The sequence below is a fragment of the Macrobrachium nipponense genome, chromosome 15 (assembly GCF_015104395.2).
Source record: "Macrobrachium nipponense isolate FS-2020 chromosome 15, ASM1510439v2, whole genome shotgun sequence".
NCBI classification, from domain to species: domain Eukaryota; kingdom Metazoa; phylum Arthropoda; class Malacostraca; order Decapoda; family Palaemonidae; genus Macrobrachium; species Macrobrachium nipponense.
This window is the reverse complement of record NC_087208.1, coordinates 22,394,726-22,413,583: the sequence shown is the minus strand read 5'-3', so window position 1 is coordinate 22,413,583 and position 18,858 is coordinate 22,394,726. Positions and strand designations below refer to the sequence as shown.

General features: G+C 40.8%; 1 protein-coding gene across 1 annotated transcript in view; it reads right to left on the bottom strand.

Moving 5' to 3' along the window:
* The window catches only part of LOC135226636 (putative male-specific lethal-3 protein-like 2), a 247,616-nt gene that overhangs the window by 45,590 nt on the left and 183,168 nt on the right, over nt 1-18,858 (bottom strand). Inside the window, exon 7 of the mRNA XM_064266350.1 lies at nt 10,141-10,283. Within this exon, the coding sequence (XP_064122420.1) occupies nt 10,141-10,283 (143 nt within the window). The remainder of the gene's footprint in view (nt 1-10,140; nt 10,284-18,858) is intronic.

Sequence of the window (18,858 nt, the reverse complement as noted above, 5' to 3'; positions counted from 1 at the left end):
TAATGCCAGGGTGTTTCTTGACATGAACCAGTTTGGTCTTTTTACGGAACACCGCAGATTGTCCGTTTGACCTGACTTTCTATAGTTTTTATCAAGATAAAACTTGAGAGACCCTACAGGGCACAGGACTCTCTAATGCCCTTGCCCAATAATTTGTGCCATACCCTTGGTCTCCAAGCCTTCGGGTCAAGGGTTAGACAGGTTTTCGTTCTTATCAAGAACGGAAGGCTTAGAGGACAGACCATTATGTCCTTTAAAGCCAAAACCTCTGATGATGGCTAAAACCTCACTAACCCTCCTTGCCGTGGCTAGAGCGGTTAGAATATTAGCCTTTCTGGTCACGTGTATTAAGTTCGCAGAAAGGATAGGTTCGAAATGCTTTTGGCATCAGAAACTCAGACTACGTCTAAGTTCCATGCCGAACCTTTGATCCAGAGAATTTCAAGATCTCCACAGACCTCCAAGATCGTGAAGCGGTTTGTTGTTTTGACAGAACCGAGGGGGGGGGGATCTCTGAGCCTAGAGGCCGTCAACAACATATTTGCATATTCTACAATAGTTAGGACTTCTATCTTATCTCATACTTCATACGGAAAGATAGAACCATAACGAAATTCACAGAGGTCGAGGTGGAGGAACAGTCATTTCCCTTCACTATCTCCAGAAACGGCCCCCTCCGATTGAAAACTGAAAATAGGCAGCACTGCTCTGCCTTGGCCAAGAGACTGCCATTAATCTTGAAGATCTTATCGCTTCTCGATAGTCTGAACGCCTTCAGACTCAGAGAGGAGAGATATTAGATACTTCACTAAGTGACGATGTTAGATTACACCGATTCGATTCTCTCGGAAGGGTCTTTGGACAATTCTCTGAATTACCTGACCTCTGTGAATCCAACCTCTTAGAGGCCAACATGTGGCGACTAAAGCTAATCCTCTAGGATCATGAATAAGGGAACAACTTAAGAGGAAGCTCCTTCGTCTTCAATATTACGAAAAAACTTAACGAAAGGACGCCCTCAGTCTCTCCTCACTTTCGACATACTTCTAAGTGAGGATTACTCAGACGTCAGTAGTTGTTGCCTTCGATCGAGAAGACCCGCACGGACGTGCACTAGTTTAACGAACCTCTTGAGGATCGTTACGTTCCGTGCCCAAGCCCATAACCAATTCTCTCTTCTCGAGCTATGAAGAGCTGAGAAATTATCCGAGATGATTTGGGCCACTCGATCCAAAACTCACCCTTCGAGGAATGGGAAGAGCCGACCAATTGGCTTCCATTCTTTCAGACAATGTGCCAGAACATCTGTTTCTCTGTTCGGATGTCTGGCACCCTCTCGCTATCACCCGAGGTGATCCTCAAGCCGTTGAGAGAAAATTAGAATTACAAGATCTTTGATGTTATTCCAATTTCTTCGTGAGGAAAATTTGTAGAGGTCTGAAATTGCTGTTTATTCAGGTAAACAAGCTTCTCCAGCGAGGAAATGGTCCCCAGCAAACTCATCCATTCCCTCACTCAGCCTGCTTCCTTCCCCAAATAAGGCTGCGCTTTGCATAAGCAGGAGAGCATTATTATAGTGCTATGCCGCGGTAGATTCGTACCGAATGTTACCGTGCAGTAACCCCGCACCTAACAAAGTATAAGAGATATCTAGTTGAAATTTTCTAAGTAAACGGCAGGTATGATCATTCAAGATTACTAGAAATTTCCTCAACCCGAGGCTAAAATCCATGATTGTAGGGCAGAGAGACGGTTTTATTCAGCCATTCCCGCAAGGGAGAGAGACGTAACCAACCGCGCATGACACCGAGCTAGCCGTACTGCGTAGATCACACATCACAGTAACAGCAGCCTTGATCATCGTCTCGCACTATGTGCCTGAGTTGCCAGCTACTCCTTTTACGAAGGGATAGTATGAAATTACGACGCAAAAGGGAACTCTCAAGCAGGCATATTTAAACGAAACAAAATTCGCTAAATACAGAAGCTGAGTTGGTGTTGCAGTTCAATTAGAATACTTCTCGTCTAAGTCGCAATCCGTAGAATAACTAGGATATGCGCCTACCCCTCGGACAATTCAACTGCTTAGTAGAATCATGTCGCCGAGGTTAATATACTAGTATATTTATAGTATTCTGAACAACGATCTCCATCCTAAATTCTTTCCTTCAAGAAAACAAATAAGGATTGGAGATCGACCACCTTCGATCTCTATCAAAAAGAGTGAAGGAGAAGTCTTCCTCGAAGAAAAGCTTCAATGGTGAACAGAATACTATCTGCCTGAGTTGACAGCTACTCCCTTTACGAGGAATAGGTATGATATTATCGAGCAAAAGGAAACTCTCCAGCAGACCTATTTAAACGAAACAGAATTCGCTAAATACAGAAGCTGAGTGGTGTTGTCGTAACAATACCTGAAGAAGTTGTTTTCTTACTCTGAAAACTCTTGGAAGGTTGAAGGGAGTGTCAAATAAATACATTAGAAACAACAGTTCTTTCGGCTTCTATCCGCAGAGGTAAATACGATATTGCGTATATGACTTGACCCATGCGTTAGCAAAAATGACGCGAAAGATAACTACGTAAGTATTGTAAGTAATTTGAACATCGAATTCTCTACTACATCTTTCCTCGACGAGGAAGAGAGAAGAAAGGAAAACGACTGTCCACGTTCTAATGAACGAGACTTTTAAAAGAACTCCTTGACTCTTTGCCAAGACTCTTTTCCAAGAAAAGGGAGTAATATTCGAATAGAGATCATCAAGAGAGAACCGAGGATCGAAAAAAGACCGTTCAATGTTCTTATGATATTGGACAAAAGACTTCCTGGATGGTCTACAAGTCTTTCTCTTAACCCCGGATGAGCCTCTGAAAATGAATGAGAGCTCTTCCGAAATTTGTTAATGAGTTTATCCGCTTAAACGATAAAAACGTTAAAATCTATGTCAATGAGAACTACCCCATTTATGAGGGGTCCCTCCCCCACTTAAATGACAATGGGGAAAAACGTCCTGACTTGACAAAACTATTAGCACTTTGCTAATAGGGAAACCCTTTAACATGACCGAAAATCACCCAGGAATCCAAGGTATATAATCTTCCCGATTCTCAAAGAAATCGATGAAGAGGAAAGAGAGATCGAAGAAAAAATTCGGGTATGTCTCTCCGCTAACTCCGAATCCTTTTTAAAAATTTCTGTAAAGAAATGTCCTCAACAGCAATAAGACGCCTTCAACAAGTCTTTCTCTCGCAAAGCGTCCTGCCGAGCTTCCACCGAAGCGTCCTGGCGAATGTCCACCAAAGCGTCCTGCTGAGCGGTCCTTCAAAAGCGTGCTGGAAAGCGTCCTGCTGAGCGTCCTGAAAGCGTCCTGCCGAGCGTCTGAAAAGCGTCCTGCTAAGCGTCCTGCTTAGCGTCCTGGAAAGCGTCCTGCTGAGCGTCCTCAAAAAACGTCCTGCTAGCTACGAGCGTGTCTGAGCAGAGACACCAAGTCTTCTGAACGACGTTTCAGAGAGGAACTCGTTGAGCGCCTTGATGCATGCAAGGCCCGCCAAGAGGCGTCCTGGCGAGCGACCTTGCCACATCTCAATGTTATGACGACCGCGTTTTGCGTATGACATTGAATATTTTTAAGGGACTGTCCTCATGCGAGTCTCCATGGAGAGCCGCCACGATGTCCTGAAGAGTGTGAACACTAAAGGAAGACGTATGGCTTTCGTCTTCCGCAAGGTGCTTGCCGAGCGTCCTGGAGAATGTCTCTACTTATAGGACGTCGAGCACCTCCAAACGCTTCCTCACGTCTAAATTGCCCTTCCTATGCCGACCAGAGACATAAGTTGTTTGACTGTGCAAAGCAGCTTGCCGGCCGTCAAACTTATCAGCTTGCCTTTTTCAGACAGTAAAGCGAACTTACTAACGTATACGGAGCGCCATGAGGAGAGGAGACGAATATGTCCTTGATTACCAAATTCTTTTGGAATGCTAGCGAGGTTGAAACAGCTCTACTTCATGAGCGTTCACTCGCAGGAGGCTCAAATCACTTCTTCTGGCAAGATGAATGAACCTCCTTAATAATGTATAAGTGATATATACATGAGCGTTCATATACATGAGCGTTCACAATCGCAAGGAGGCTCAAATCACTCTTCTGGCAAGATGAATGAGCCTCTTTAAAATATGTATAAATGATGTATACATGAGCGTTCACTCGCAGGAGGCTCAAATCACTTCTTCTGGCAAGATGAATGAGCCTCCTTAATATGTATAAAATGATGTATACATGAGCGGTCAACTCGCAGAGAGGGCTCAAATCACTCTTCTGGCAAGATGAATGAGCCTCCTTAATATGTATAAATGATATATACATGAGCGTTCACATCGCAGGAGGCTCAAATCACTCTTCTGGCAAGATGAATGAGCCTCCTTAAATGTCCCTTAGAAAAAGAGCCAGTGCATTCTTCTAAAAGGGAAAATGTGGTCTCTTTACTCTTTCATCCTCTCGTGACGAGAGAGAGGACGTGAAGCGTCTCTTCTCTCAAGCTTCTTTAGGGGGCGCGAGTCCTTCCGAGAACTCCAACCCCTGTGTGGGGAGGATGGCCCTCGGAGGACGAGAAGCAATCCTTCAAGATTCGTGCACGTGCACGATCTTTAGCAGCCTGGGAAGCGTCAACAGGTTTCTGGGCCGAAGGGACGCCAGATCGGTGGGAGCCCCCGTAACCCTCTTGCGGCTTTCGACATGCCCTCTCCCTGAGTCATGGGAGTCCGACAGAGGTCCAGGCCTAGAGGCATTATGGGGCCGATCTGACGCCCCCTCCACAACACAAGGGGCTAACTACACTTCACAACACTGATTGGAGAGCGAGCACTTTAGCCTAAGATTACTTGATGTAATCCTCTAGCAGACACTTCTACTAGGCCCGTAAGCCATACCACAGGGTTAGGCAAAATAAAATCTACAGGAGGTTAGAAGGTTCATTATTTCTAACTTCTGTTTACTGTGGAAGAAAACTCCGGATTCTAACACGCTCTAAAATGCGTAAATGATCCTCCTTCTTCCGTAATCAGTCACACATTACACTAATTACCTTATGCAAAGAAAACATGTAAACGTCATATATCTAAGCGAGTGTCTACCGAAAGTTCCGGTAGCCTCACCTTACCGTGCAGACAACAAAGTCTGAAACTAGGCTAACTAGCTTCAGACATCAAATGCAATGACAAAATCTACGATAGCGTATGCCTAGCCACAAATCCAAGTTAATAATCGAAAGAATAATTAGGATACTTAAGTGGCTAATGAAGTTTTTCAAAATCCTAGGCGGAGGGGTCTGTAAACAGTTGTTTACCGACCGGCGACAGAAAAAAATATGAATATGAAAATGGAATAGTTCCTGATATCCGCCTCCCAGCGGCGGAATGGGTACTACCACCTGGCCGCCCACTGCGTGTGCCGCGAATTTTTAAATTCTGTCGGACTTCAGAAAATACAGCTATATATATATCTGTCAGGTAAGTTTCATGAACAAACATCCTTTTGATAATGTGAAGGGCAGTTTCAAAAGCTGCCTTTGTATCATATTTATTTGCAGAAATAAATATACCCTATATGCAATAAATTTTCATACACATTTTAAACAGAAAAGCATGAACATTTAAAAAATCGACACATTGATGGCTAAATTTGCACTTTTTCTAACTCAATATTTTCGGAAGAGCAGCAGGCGGCAACGGCTCACAAGAACGAACATGAAAATACATCCTTTTTGATAATGTGAAGGGCAGTTTCAAAAGCTGCCTGTGTATCATATTTAAGTGCAGAAATAAAAATACCCTATATGTAATACTTTCATACACATTTTAAACATAAAAGCATGAACATTTATAAATCGATACATCCATAGCTAAATTTGCACTTATTTAACTCGATATTTTCAGCATAGAACAGTGTCACGGGCATATATTTTACCCTAATACCCAATAATATTTGCATAACCTTTGTGGTCTGCACGGCATTTCTACAACTGTATGTACTCGTTAGATATAACAAATTGTGCCATAAAAATACCTTAAAATACCTTATTTTTTTAATAAATATATTTTACGATAGCTGTAAAACCGATTCTCTGCTAAGCAGTTGCACCATTAACTGCTGGCCGCCTGTAATTTGATATCAACAAGTAGTTTTCATATTAAAGTATCACCGCAAATCCGACTCCAATAGTAACGTAAAACACTGCTTGTACAAATAACCCATTACTCAAAAAGAAATCATTACAAGAATTTTCAGGAATTCAAAGTAATCGAATCCAGTAATCGATTACATGCCCCACTACTGGACTCAGTGGCCTGCGCTGCAGTTCGCCAAGCGAGGTGGAAGCTGGGAGCTAATACAGGGTGTTTCAAAATTACAGTCCCCCCTCTACAGTATAAACTAAAATTGATATGGACAAAAACAAAAGTAATTCAGAGCAGGTATTTATTTAAGTTCCTCTCTTGAGTATTTAATATTTTGTGTGGCTTCCATCTGCCTGTACCACAGCCTGTTCTTGAGGGGTATGATTTCAGCAAATCGCAAAAAGGCTGAGACTCAAACTCCATTTCCCTGAGCACTTAGGTCACCTCTCTTTGCAGGTCGTCAAGGCTTGGTATACCATCATAGTTCACTGTGCGTGCTTCAACATGATCCTTTAAGATACTACCAATGTTTTCATACACATTCAGGTCAGGGGAGCTACCTGGAAATTCACTTGACGAGAAGAAATCGATACTACTGTTTCGAAGCTGCTCCTGTGTCTGAAGAGCCTTGAAATATGGTCCCTTATCATGCAAAAATGTGACCTCTTCAACAGATAACACATTTTCAGGATCTTTGAGGAAAGGAAATACTCCACCAGGAAGCACAGCTTCTCTGAAGTATTCACCATTCCATGACTGTCCTTTTTCTTTGATGATCCACATTAACCATTTGGCTGTGAAACTAAGAAAAATTCCCAAACATTTAGGAAATTTCACAACTTGGCGATAGCACATGTCATCGCTGATATCATTCAACTTTGCAGCCCAAATGATGTCATTTTTATGATTTGGCTTCCTGACTGTGTAAATGAAGAATTCAACTGATGCGGCAACATGGAGAAAGTCAGCTTCATCCCAATCTTTAAGAAATGAACCACAAAACCATGCACGGTCTTCTCTCTGTTGCTGAGTGATGTTGGGCTTGCTGATAACTTCTCTTCTTTCCCCTTTTTGTTTCTAGTTCAAGCGCCAATTTACATAAAGACTTTCTTGGTCTACCCACTGCCTCAGCTATAATGTCTTTTGATTCCTGAGAAAGGACTACAGGCCTTCCAAGATTCTCACTCTTTTCACGATGACAGTCATATGGATTTTCAGTTCCAGTTTCTTTTAACAAAGGATTCATCTCTTTTAATGTATTTAGTTATCCAGGAATGTGAAATGAAGGATGCACCAGCATCCCTGGCCTCTCTGAAGGTTATAGCCCGGATTCAGTCAATCCATCTGATTTCCTCCGAGTCATTAGCCATCGCTGTATCTAACTCTGTCACTCAGTCTGAAAATACAAGAAATGTAAATTGAAAAATAGCTTAATAGAAACTTAAGATAATGTATTTGGAGATAGGCTATAGCAGAAAACTTCATTTTTCTGAGGAGGAGGAGGGGGGGGGCTCTAATTTCGAAACACCCGGTATGTGGAATGTTCATGATTGCGTGACACCAGGAACATACCTTTGTACACCGAGGTCATGTAAGCCTTCTCTGTAACATTCCAAAATACTGATGAAGTAAGAACCAGTAGTCGATACTCAACTGACGAGAATGTTTCTGCCTAAAGCCCACAGCAGCCAATATTAACATTTCTCTCCTTACTCTTTTCAGTTCTCTGAAGTATCCAAGGCTCAATGAACAAAACACGAGGTTTTGGCCTAATTGCAAATGTTTGGCCTAATAAATGTCTTAACATTCACAAATTACTTTAAGGTAATTATTTATCGGCGACCTGCAAATAGCCTATGGCTGGTAAACAAATCCCAAAAGCAAAGTTCAGCTTAATGGAATTATGCAACATGCAAGAATTACTATTAAGGTAATTATTAACTGGGGACTTGCATGTACCCCAATCCCAGTAAGCAAATCATAAATGCAAAAGAATTTGTTCTAATTGAATGGCGTTACATTCAAAAACTACTTTTAAGGCAATTATTAACCAGCGACTTGCACATAGCTTGAGCCGGTAAGCAAATCATAAATGCAAAAGTTATGGCCTAAACGGATAGTGTAACATCCAAGAATTATTTTAAGAAGACAAAACTATTCTCATCGACTGCAAGTAGCCAGCTTGATGAAAATCAGAATTAAAATAATAATAATAAACAAAAGAAGAGACTCATCCTGCTAGAAGGCTATGAAATATGCATTCCAGTGGTTGTGTAACACTACCGAAATCTGGTGGTACAACCGGTAAATAAAAACAAGCTGCTGTAAGCACTCAGTGTTAAGTCGAGCAAGGCAGAAAACAGAATGAGGTGATTAGCTACATCGTTCCTAATATACTGCCGTCAGGAGGCGGCAGTATGACTACACTGAGCAACTGAAGTGCTACCCGTGAAATTTGAGTTTGGGCTGCTGTACATGGAAAACTATAAGCTATGTAATTACTGGGTAAGTTACATATACAAAAATGCATCTGTAAGGGACCATACTCCTTTAATATTTCATATGAAAGTTCTGTCTGTAAACTTTGTAGCCTGTAATCTAAAAGGGCTATCTCTAGTATTCCTGCCCAGGCATAAGCCCTACACTGAATATATGAACTTAGCAATAATCTAAACACCTTTCTTTTCTTATACTAAAAGAAAAAGATCAAATAAACAATTTAAGCACTTTTGTAGAACGCCAAACTAAAATAATTTGTTACAGGACTGTATTTTTGCTATTTTTCTAAGTTGCAAAGTTAAAGCATAATAAAAAAAACTAAGGTATGAACACTTAGGTAATGAATAAACATAGTTAAATGGCATTTTCCTATAAAAATAAAAATATCAGTGTCCTTTTAAAAAAAACAAGGGAGAATGTGGAGCAGAGATTCACAAGAAAATGGGTTCCCATATAATATAAACTAGTTTTAAACATTTTTTTTTCATTATTAAATTAACTGTATCATGTTTACATTAATTTTATTTCATTAATAACTTCAATGGGAGATATAAAAATGTGTTCTGTCTAATGCTCATATATAATAGATTAGCCTGAAATAAAATTTTGCAAAATTCAAGATCAATCAAAGGTTTGGTTAAGTTGTAGTTGGCTGGATCTGGATCCTCTTCCATATAGTTGAAGTTTCTTTTAATCAAATGTGAATTTTCTACTGGTGAATTTCTCAAATCCTCCCTATGAATTCCAAATCTCAGTAAAAGTGTATAAATATTACTAATTTTTCCAAACAATATCAAGCACTGAATATTCACACAAATTACTGCAGACAGCAATTTGAAGTACGTATTGTACTTTGTACAAGTCCAGCACTTCAACCTGTTCTTTCTCAGCTCTTTGCAGGAGTGTCCACTGAATATGTATCCGTTCGTTCCACTAGTCTCTCATTCCAAAGTGAGGCCTTCTATTTTGTGGATACCTTTACAAAAAGGCTTTCAAGAGGGCATTTTTTCCCACACATGCACTGAAGTAAAAATACCTGAGCATTAATATGTCGAAAAAACAAGAACAAAAAAGGTCTTTGTACTGTGTACAGATTATGGAAATGACATTTTGAAACTGGTCTACATGAGGTGGAATGTGGTTAATAAGGTTAAATAGGAAATGGTTATGACTGTAATGTTTTGTAACAGGAGCCTGGTGGTGGTATAAATCAGGAACCTGTGTGGCAGTATTAAAATAAAATTTGGTGCAAACACAAAAGTTACTTTTCTCTATAGTATTACATACAGGCAACTGGTTTTAGTAATACTACATCTATACAGCCCTATGGATGACATAATTTCAACAATATTGGTTTTCTTTGGTCCAAGGCCCCTACATACATATTTCAGAACAATCATTCCTCCCTAAACTAAAGAATTAGCATATAGTATATGCACATGGAATTTTCTTCTCACAAACTGCCTTACCTTTAGCTTTTTCTTCCTCTTTTGTGCCCTTTTCTTGTTTTGGTTTAATTTCTTCTGTCTCCATTTCTTCCTTGTTTGACAGTGCTGCTTCATTATCCCTTTCTTCAACTTGCAGTAATAGATCTTGTGTTATCTCTGGTTCCCTGTCAGCAAAACATAACTACAGAACAGTTGCAGGTAATTTAACAACAATCCAAATTCACATGTACAGTGATGCTCGATTTTGTTCAAAATTTACTAACTGGCAACCTAGCATGCTCCATATTTATCTACTATTTCAATCTCCAAACACAATTATTGCATACAATAATATGTTTCATAACAGTGAAATCTATATTTTAAAACTAAGAAAATGTCACAGCCAAATTTCAGAAAAAACTGTTATGAAACATTTTCAAAACTTTATTCACACATTGCTGAAGCATTTGACCATAACGAGGACGTTATCAAACCTCAGTTTAAAAGTTAAATTTAAAAAATGAAAAAAAATGTCATAACATTAAAACTGCTTCCAAAGCAAGCAAAAAATCTGAAATAGTCCTATTTGATTGCTTTTGCAACTCAACGCTGAAAACATGTAAATATGTACTACGTATATACACAAGTAGAATGCACCCACTGATATCAACGTGTGAGGGGAGCATGAGTGACGTATCATTAGTGTTGGTGCAACAACCACCTGGAGTAACATAAGTAGGTCTACAGTGAGTAGCGTCAATAAAATTATCTTTAAAACATTTACTTTATGTGTGTTAAGAGAAATATTGGGATTTTCATACATAATAGTTGTTATATTTAGAAGTTTCATTTGTTATGTGTGGAGACTGCTTAAATTCATTCCACGATTATAATAAAGAAGAGATCAGGTCCTTCGGAAGAAAGGAAGCAATATTAATGGTCATGTGGATAGAGGACCAGATACAAAAGCATATACCACTCAGCCTCTTCACCAATTAAACAGACACACTTGCTTGTCAAGGAACTAAAGTAAAACTACGATGATACCCACACAATGGTTTCCAAAGTATGAAAATTGGCAGTGAAGCAGCAAGCGCTGATGCCGAAGGAGCCAACAAATTTCAGGATGCATTGCATAATATAATTGTTGATGAAGGGTAATTACTGGATCAAATCTTCAAAGAAACAGAGCTGTATTGGAAGCAGATGCCTGAATGGTCCTACATTCACAGAGGCAAAAATGATGCCTGGGTTTATGGCATACAAAGATCGACTGACTCTTCTGCTTGGGGGAAATGTGGCTGGGTATAAACTCAAGCCATTCGTGATTTGTCTCTCCATAAATCTGAGGGCATTAGTAAGAATCAGCAAACATACGGTTGCTGTGCATTACCGGCATAATAAAAAAGCATGGATGACTGCACTCCTAGTTGAAAACTGGTTTGCGCATTACTTTATTCCAGAAGTGAAGGAATATTATAGGGAAAACAACTTTCCCTTCAAAAGTCTGCTGATTCTTGACAATGCTCCCAACCATCCTCAGCACATGAGAGATATTAACAAGAACATAAAAGGTGTGTTTCTGCCACCAACATAACTTCTCTCATACAACTCATGGAACAGGGCACCATGGCTAGGTTCAAGGCTTTTTATCTTAGGAACACATTTGCTCAGGCAGTAGTTACTGCCTAACCACCTCGTTCAAGAATTTAATGGCTGTATTCCAGCCTACGCTAAAAGTAATTCCTTATGCAAAGGACCGAGGGTTTGTATATCGTTTAGGAGTTTCATCCTACCTCTCCCCCTCTGAAGGGGTGGGGTGAGAAGGGATTCCTGAAACGCAGCTGGTTCTGTCCGTGAAACAGGGCTGGTTATACCCGTAGACTTAGTTACTTTATGAATTTATCATATATAATATCTGTACACATATGACTTATCATTTGGAAAAGAATACTATAGGGTAAACATCAATGACATCAAAGAGGGTGGAGTTTGAGAAGGGGGTTGACAGAGAGAGAATGAGAGGGAGAGAAAGTGAGAGAGAATAGAAAGGGTGTTAGGAAGAAGAAAGAAGAAAAGAGAGAGAGAGAGAGAGAGAGAGAGAGAGAGAGAGAGAGAGAGAGAGAGAGAGAGAGTTGGTATTGGTGAGAAAAGCGAGAGACAGTGATGTTTGGAGAGAGAAAGAGAGAGTAAGAGAAAGGAGCTTTCTCTTTTCTTTCCTCTCCACAGACTGAGCCACAGCAATGCATGGCCGGTTACAGCTAGTATATAGATATAAAATAAACGTAAGACATACATATTATGCGAAATAGATACATAAATATATATATATATATATATAGATTTAGATATATACATACATACATAACATAAATATATATATAATATATAATATATATATATAGATATATATATATATATATAATTTTCATTAAAAGCAATTGCTTTAGTGGCATCAATAAGTTTCTTGCAGGTATCTTCATACCGACGAAGTTTTTTTCCGATTCTCGTTCGTCAATTTCTGGTGAAAATACGCAGACTTCCTTCTTCCATTTATTGAATTTTGTCACGACAGCTGTTTCGCCTTATGGCATTATCAGGAGCGACTACTGACTTACACTCTGACCTTTTCGGCCTATTTATCTCATCGTGTGGGAGGTATGACCTTGAGGTATGGGTACTGTTAGTCTACGGATTAACAGCTTAAGGACGTTGTTTAGTTACAAAGAACATAAGGACATATGTACTGTGACAATAAGAGTGAAGTTTAAAACTAAGTGGTTAAATAATATTCAAAATCAAAATCCATCCAGTGGTAGAGTTTCCTTAAATGTATGTTTAAAATTTAATATGTTACATGTTGGTTTTAGATAAAAAAAAAATTTACAAAAATTGCATACAGGAATGAAAAATGAATATAGAAATCTAAATACGGGAGTACAAATATATTGTATATATTTTATAGCATGCATAAAGGTACAAGTGATAATTTCTGTTTATACATAAATGTGTATGATTTAAATTGAGTGTGTGTGTGTGTGTATGTCCAAAATGGTCTACGTTGGTTAACAGTTGCTGATTCGTGTTGGGGCGGGGTGCTCAGCGACCTGAGTAAGGATGTTACTTGACTTTCGCTGAGACGCTGGGTCTTCTCATGCCTTCCAAGGGGCGCGATGTTCTCGGTGGATTGGGGCGCGCTGTCTGGTCCCTGTTGGCTTAGGTATTCCTTCTCCTGCTGGAGGGGAGTACATGGTCCGATTCTTGTTGGACGTTCAAGGTCGGCTTCTGAATAGCGATGCTCACCGCTTCCGTTATTAAGAGGCGACCGTAGTTGTTTTCTCTGTGCACGACCTGGGTGCCTTCTATGAGCTCTTGTAGAGATGGCTTTCTATCATAAACATCTATGTAATGTTGATGGATGGCCTCTTGATTTCTATGAGCCAGCAGACGTCTCCGAAGGATCGTTGTATGTGCCCGATGTAGTTTTGGCTGTGAGGTTTACACACCTCCTCTGGACAAGTAAATTTGTAAACTACATTCGTGCACATCTCCTTCGGTCCCCCCGGAGCGGTGCTGTTCTTCATTATTAAGGCTGCTACAAGGTTGGGCTTACTATATATCCTGAGGCTTATTTTATGGTAAGGGGCTTTTGGGGTTACGCCTCTGTTTATTATCCCGCGTATTGTGCAGCAATCCTCCTTGTATGCAGACCCATAATGTACACGATGGTAAATAATCAAGTTCTCCTTGTTTTTTTCGCCATCGTGTTGGGTTGGTAAAATTCGTCCATTTTCTTTTTTATTGCTGCTTCGATACTTTTGATCTGCATACCCATTGTTTGTCAGCAGTTGGTGAATTCGGTCGAGTTCGTTGTGTATATCTTTCCATGATGAGCTGTGTGTGAAGGCTCTGTTGACATACGCACTCACGACAGACTTTTTATATGCGTCCGGCACTCCCCGCGTGCGTTCAAGCAACGGCCAGCGTTCGTTGCTTTCGTACAACACGGTCGTCTTAAACTGTCCTTCTTTGTTGTTTTACCAGGACATCAAGAAATGCAAAGTCTTCTGCTGGCTGTGCTCTGTGGTGAAGTTTGAGCACTGAGTTTCTTTTCAGAGCATCTGCTAGTTTTTTGGTATATTCAGGCATCTTTTTATTTGTTCGTGGACGAATTAATTATTCGTCGATGTACCGCCCAGAATCCTAGGTTTTTGATGTTCTCTAAAGGTCCTTTCTTCGACGGTGCCATGTACATATTTGCAAAGAGGACCCCTAGTGGGATCCCATGGCGACTCCGTCTACTTGTCGAAATAATTCCCCCTGATAGAGAGGAAAGGGGCTTCTGTAGTGCTAGCTTTTAGCATCTCTCGGAGGACATCTTCGGAAATGGCAGCGGGTTCTTCTCGGACCTGTATACACGATCAAGAATGATGTCGATCGTTTCTTCGACGGGAACGTTCGTAAACAAACTCTCAACGTCGAGTGAGGCAATGTCGTCTTCTGGTCCTTTTTCCTGTAGGAGATCAATAAACTTCACCGCTGATTTCAGTGAATATGCACCGGGTATGTAAGGTACCAGCAAATCATTCAGACTTTCGCTATCCTATATGGTTGGGGATGTTCATCTGAGAGATGATGGGCCTTAGGGGGTTGCCTGCCTTGTGTGTTTTCACTGTTCCGTAGCAGTAACCGGGCCCAAAGTCTCCTTTTTCCTTAGGGAATTTTATGACGTCTTGCTGATTGTTGGCCCTAGTCACAAGCCTACACTTTCTTTCTGAGGTCCTCGGTGGGGTCTTTTGTCAAACGTTGGAATTTGGAAGTGTCCAGGAGGATCCTATCCATCTTTTCAAAATAATCACTTTTCTTCATCACTACGTACACTTGAATGGCATTTGTCACCTTTCCGTATGATGATGTCTGGTTGCTACGTAGTTCTTTAGCGGCTTCCCTCATCTCCTTGGTGATTAATTGGCTTTGGAAATGTCCTCTCTGTCGTCCTGCTTCTCCAACAAGTTCATCAATGACGGTAGGTGTTAGTTCTAGCTTACCATCATCTCGGAGTTGTAAAAGTCGGTCTATAAGGGCCTCCGTTTCTATTCTCTTGGCTTCAGTGTGTGGTTTCTTGGCATAGTGGGCACTTCAGACCCAGGTTCAGAGGGACCTTTGATGGGGGCTAAGGTCGATTCCAGCCAGGTTGACGAAGCCATCTTTGTGTTCCTCACTTCTCACGGGGCCCCCATGAAGGATGAGTAGCTTCTTGTTGTGCCTCGTTGTCACCACCTGTCTGTATTTCCTCTCCTCTAACTCAAGCAGGTCCACGTGCATTTTGTTGGTCATCTAGTGGGCTGTTAATGCAGAAATCTTCCCAACATTTTCTCTTCTCAACTTCAAGTTGCTGGATTCTTGCTGCGGATTCTTCTATACGGTGTCGGTATGAAGATACCTGCAAGAAACTTATAAATGCCACTAAAGCAATTGCTTTTAACGAAAATTGTATTAGAGAAAAACTATGCCCTAAAAGTATATATATATATATATATATATATATATATATATATATATATATATATATATATATATATAGTATATATATATATATATACACACACACACACACACACACACAGGTGGCCGATATATATATATACATATATATCAGCTTACGACGATTTTTGGCTTACAGCGCAACTCAAGAACAGAACCCCCGTCGTAAGCCAGGGACTGCCCTGTATATATAAGAGCAAAGAACTAAAGAAGGTGAAAATATGTTTGGTTACTTTTGCTATAATGCAAAATGTAGAAGATATACATATTAGACAATAGAAAAAATACTGAATGATACAAATATATAGGTGATGGAGAGTTATGGAATTTTTATTATAAAATTAATATTAATAATACTTACCTGTATAATTTATCTAGCCTTAAATCCCCAAAAACTGCACCAAAATTTACCACATTGGCAACCCTGTACCTCCTATTCTGTCCGCCAGTTGGCAACACTGCTGTTGACAGTTACAAAACCTTCCCTTGAAAATCAGTTGTGATAGGCAGATCGTGGGGTTAAATGGGTGGGACTAAATGAATTATACAGGTAAGTATTATTAATATTAATTTTATAATAAAATTCCACATTAATAAACATTACCTTAATATAATTTATATAGCCCGATTAACCACATTGAAAAGGAAGAGGGAATCTGAGTACAATTTCCCTTTCAGGCAGAATAGGATAAACCACCCTAATCCAATTAATGGAAAAGGAAGAATAAAAAAAATTAACAACAGGATGTAAAACAAAGAAATATATATCGTATGTAGTTTAAAACTCAACCAAAAGTCTAAGATGCTAAGAACTCTAAGCCTCCTACCATAATGCCGCCAAACTGCGGTAGTAAAGGACAAGGAGTAAGTGCATAGTCAGTCTGTCTGTACAAAAGTCAGGTGACTGACCAGGTGACCAGTCAGACGACATCGAGGACAGCAAGGCTGCACCATGATGACTTTATCAAGCACTACAACGATACCTGCTCTCTCATGAATGTCTGGTGCCAAGGATTGGGATTTGGCAACTTTCCCTGAAGGATGAGTGCCTGGACTGCCTGGGTGATTCAAAGCTAAGCAAACATTGGGGGTGTATCAACGCAATCTAACTTCGCCAGCAGTGATATCAGCTCATGAGCAACTCCTGACTCGAGCTTTCTGGTGCCAAGAGAAAGGAGCATGGAGCAAATAGGCGACTCAGTCCCGAAGGATGAGTGCCTGAGAGTCCTAACTGGTCTCATGTTAAACAATCATCGGAGGGTGTAACAACGCAACCGACTTTGTCAAAAAGAAACTCAGGGCTACTAAATGTCGCCTGATCTCACACGAGTGTCTGACTCCAAGAAAACAGGTGAGACAAAAAGTAGATGGTGAACGAGTCACCAGATGACAGCAGACGATTCATCGACTAATTCCCTGTCCAGAAGGACAATAGAAGAAGCGTGAGTCGTCAGGACAAGCGAACCAGTGGCTAGTTCTAGGTCAGCATCAACTTTGGGAGAAGCATAGTCGCCAGTGCCGACAATCCAGGGGCTGGTCCCATGTCAGACTGATAATGGAAGCAGCATGAGTTGTCAAGCAGCCAGTCATTGTCATCAACAACACCTAAATACTAAACTGCGTAATTCCCATTATAACTAAAACCAAAAACTGCCAAAAGTTATAATGCAAAAACAAAAAATACATATACAACAAAAGTAAGATACAGGTAGCAACCAAACGTAAAACAGGAAGACTACCTAATTCTCCTGTCTGACGACCTGTCCTGCCATCACCAATGGGCCCAAAGAACGAAGGTCGCCTAGAACTAGAGAAATATCCCTCAAGTAAAAAGAGGCAAAAACAGAATTAGAATGCCAAGTTGCCACCTCAAGCACCTTGGCGACTGAGATGTTCTTCATAAAAGCTACTGATGTAGCAACTGCTCTAATACTGTGTGCTCTCGGTGCCTGGCCTTCACAGGCAGCCGAACAGCCAGTTTTAACAATAAGATCTCTGAGAAAAAGGATACACCATTCTTTGATATGGATCTCTTGACATTTTGGGGTGAAACAAACAGATGACGGGGATGACCCTGAATGTCCTTCGCGCAGCGTAAATAGCATGAGAGCGCCCTAACAGGGCAAAGAACTAATTCCTCATTTAAATTACTGACAAATTTGACCAGCAACTTCAGAACAAAAAACCTGGGAATGGGATTATCAGATGATTCAATCTTTGCGACAAATTAAAGAAGTTATGACAAAATCATGTCTTGTCCAGATCTGGCAACCAGAAAAGAGAGTGCTTGCAGTTCACCCACCCTCTTGGCTGTAGCCAGTGAGACAAGGAAGAGTGTCTTAGAAGAGAGGTCCCTAAAATCAGCCATATTCAGAGGCTCAAATGGAGGGAACCTTAAGGCTTGAAGGACTTTATTAACGTCTCATGTCAGAGGAGAACACTGTGGACTGGGTCGAGATAGGGAAAAAGATAGAATTAAATCTCTAATTACATAAGATGAAGAGATTTCAGGGAGCCTCGCCTTCAAAACATGGGAAAGCATCGACCTATAACCCTTAATGCATGAAGGTGACAGGGCCCTGTCATGATGTAAATGAACTAAAAACTCCGCTACTTTTGGTAAAGAGGGTCTAGAAATTGATGCACTTGAGACCTATGCCAACGTCTGAAAACAGATCATTTAGCCTGATAATTTACTCTGCTTGATTGCCATCTGGCAAGAGCCAACTGTCGCACCACTCTGGAGGAGAACCCTTCGTGCTTGGAGAATCTCTTGACAGTCTCCAGGCATGAAGATGAAGCATGTGGAACCTCTGATGGAACCGATGAAAATGGGGTTGTTTGAGAAGATCTGGTCTCTCTGTCAGACGAATGGGGGGATCCACCAGTGCTTCCAATACGTCGGGAAACCACTCCTTCTGTGGCCAGAAGGGGGCGATCAAGGTGAGATCCAGACGCTTGGTTGCCCTCACTTTGTTGAGGACTGACCTCACCAGAATGAACGGAGGAAATGCATAGGCTTGAAGGCCCTCCCAGTCCTGCAAAAGAGCGTCTGTCCCAGCACTCTGAGGAGTCTGGTAAGGGGCGAAGAAGATCTGGCACTGAAAATTCAGTGGGGTGGCAAACAGATCGACTGTGACAGGTCACTTCTTCCTGAGGCTGTCGAAGACTTCCTGGTAAAGGGTCCATTCCGACCCCTGAACTTCGTTTGGTCTC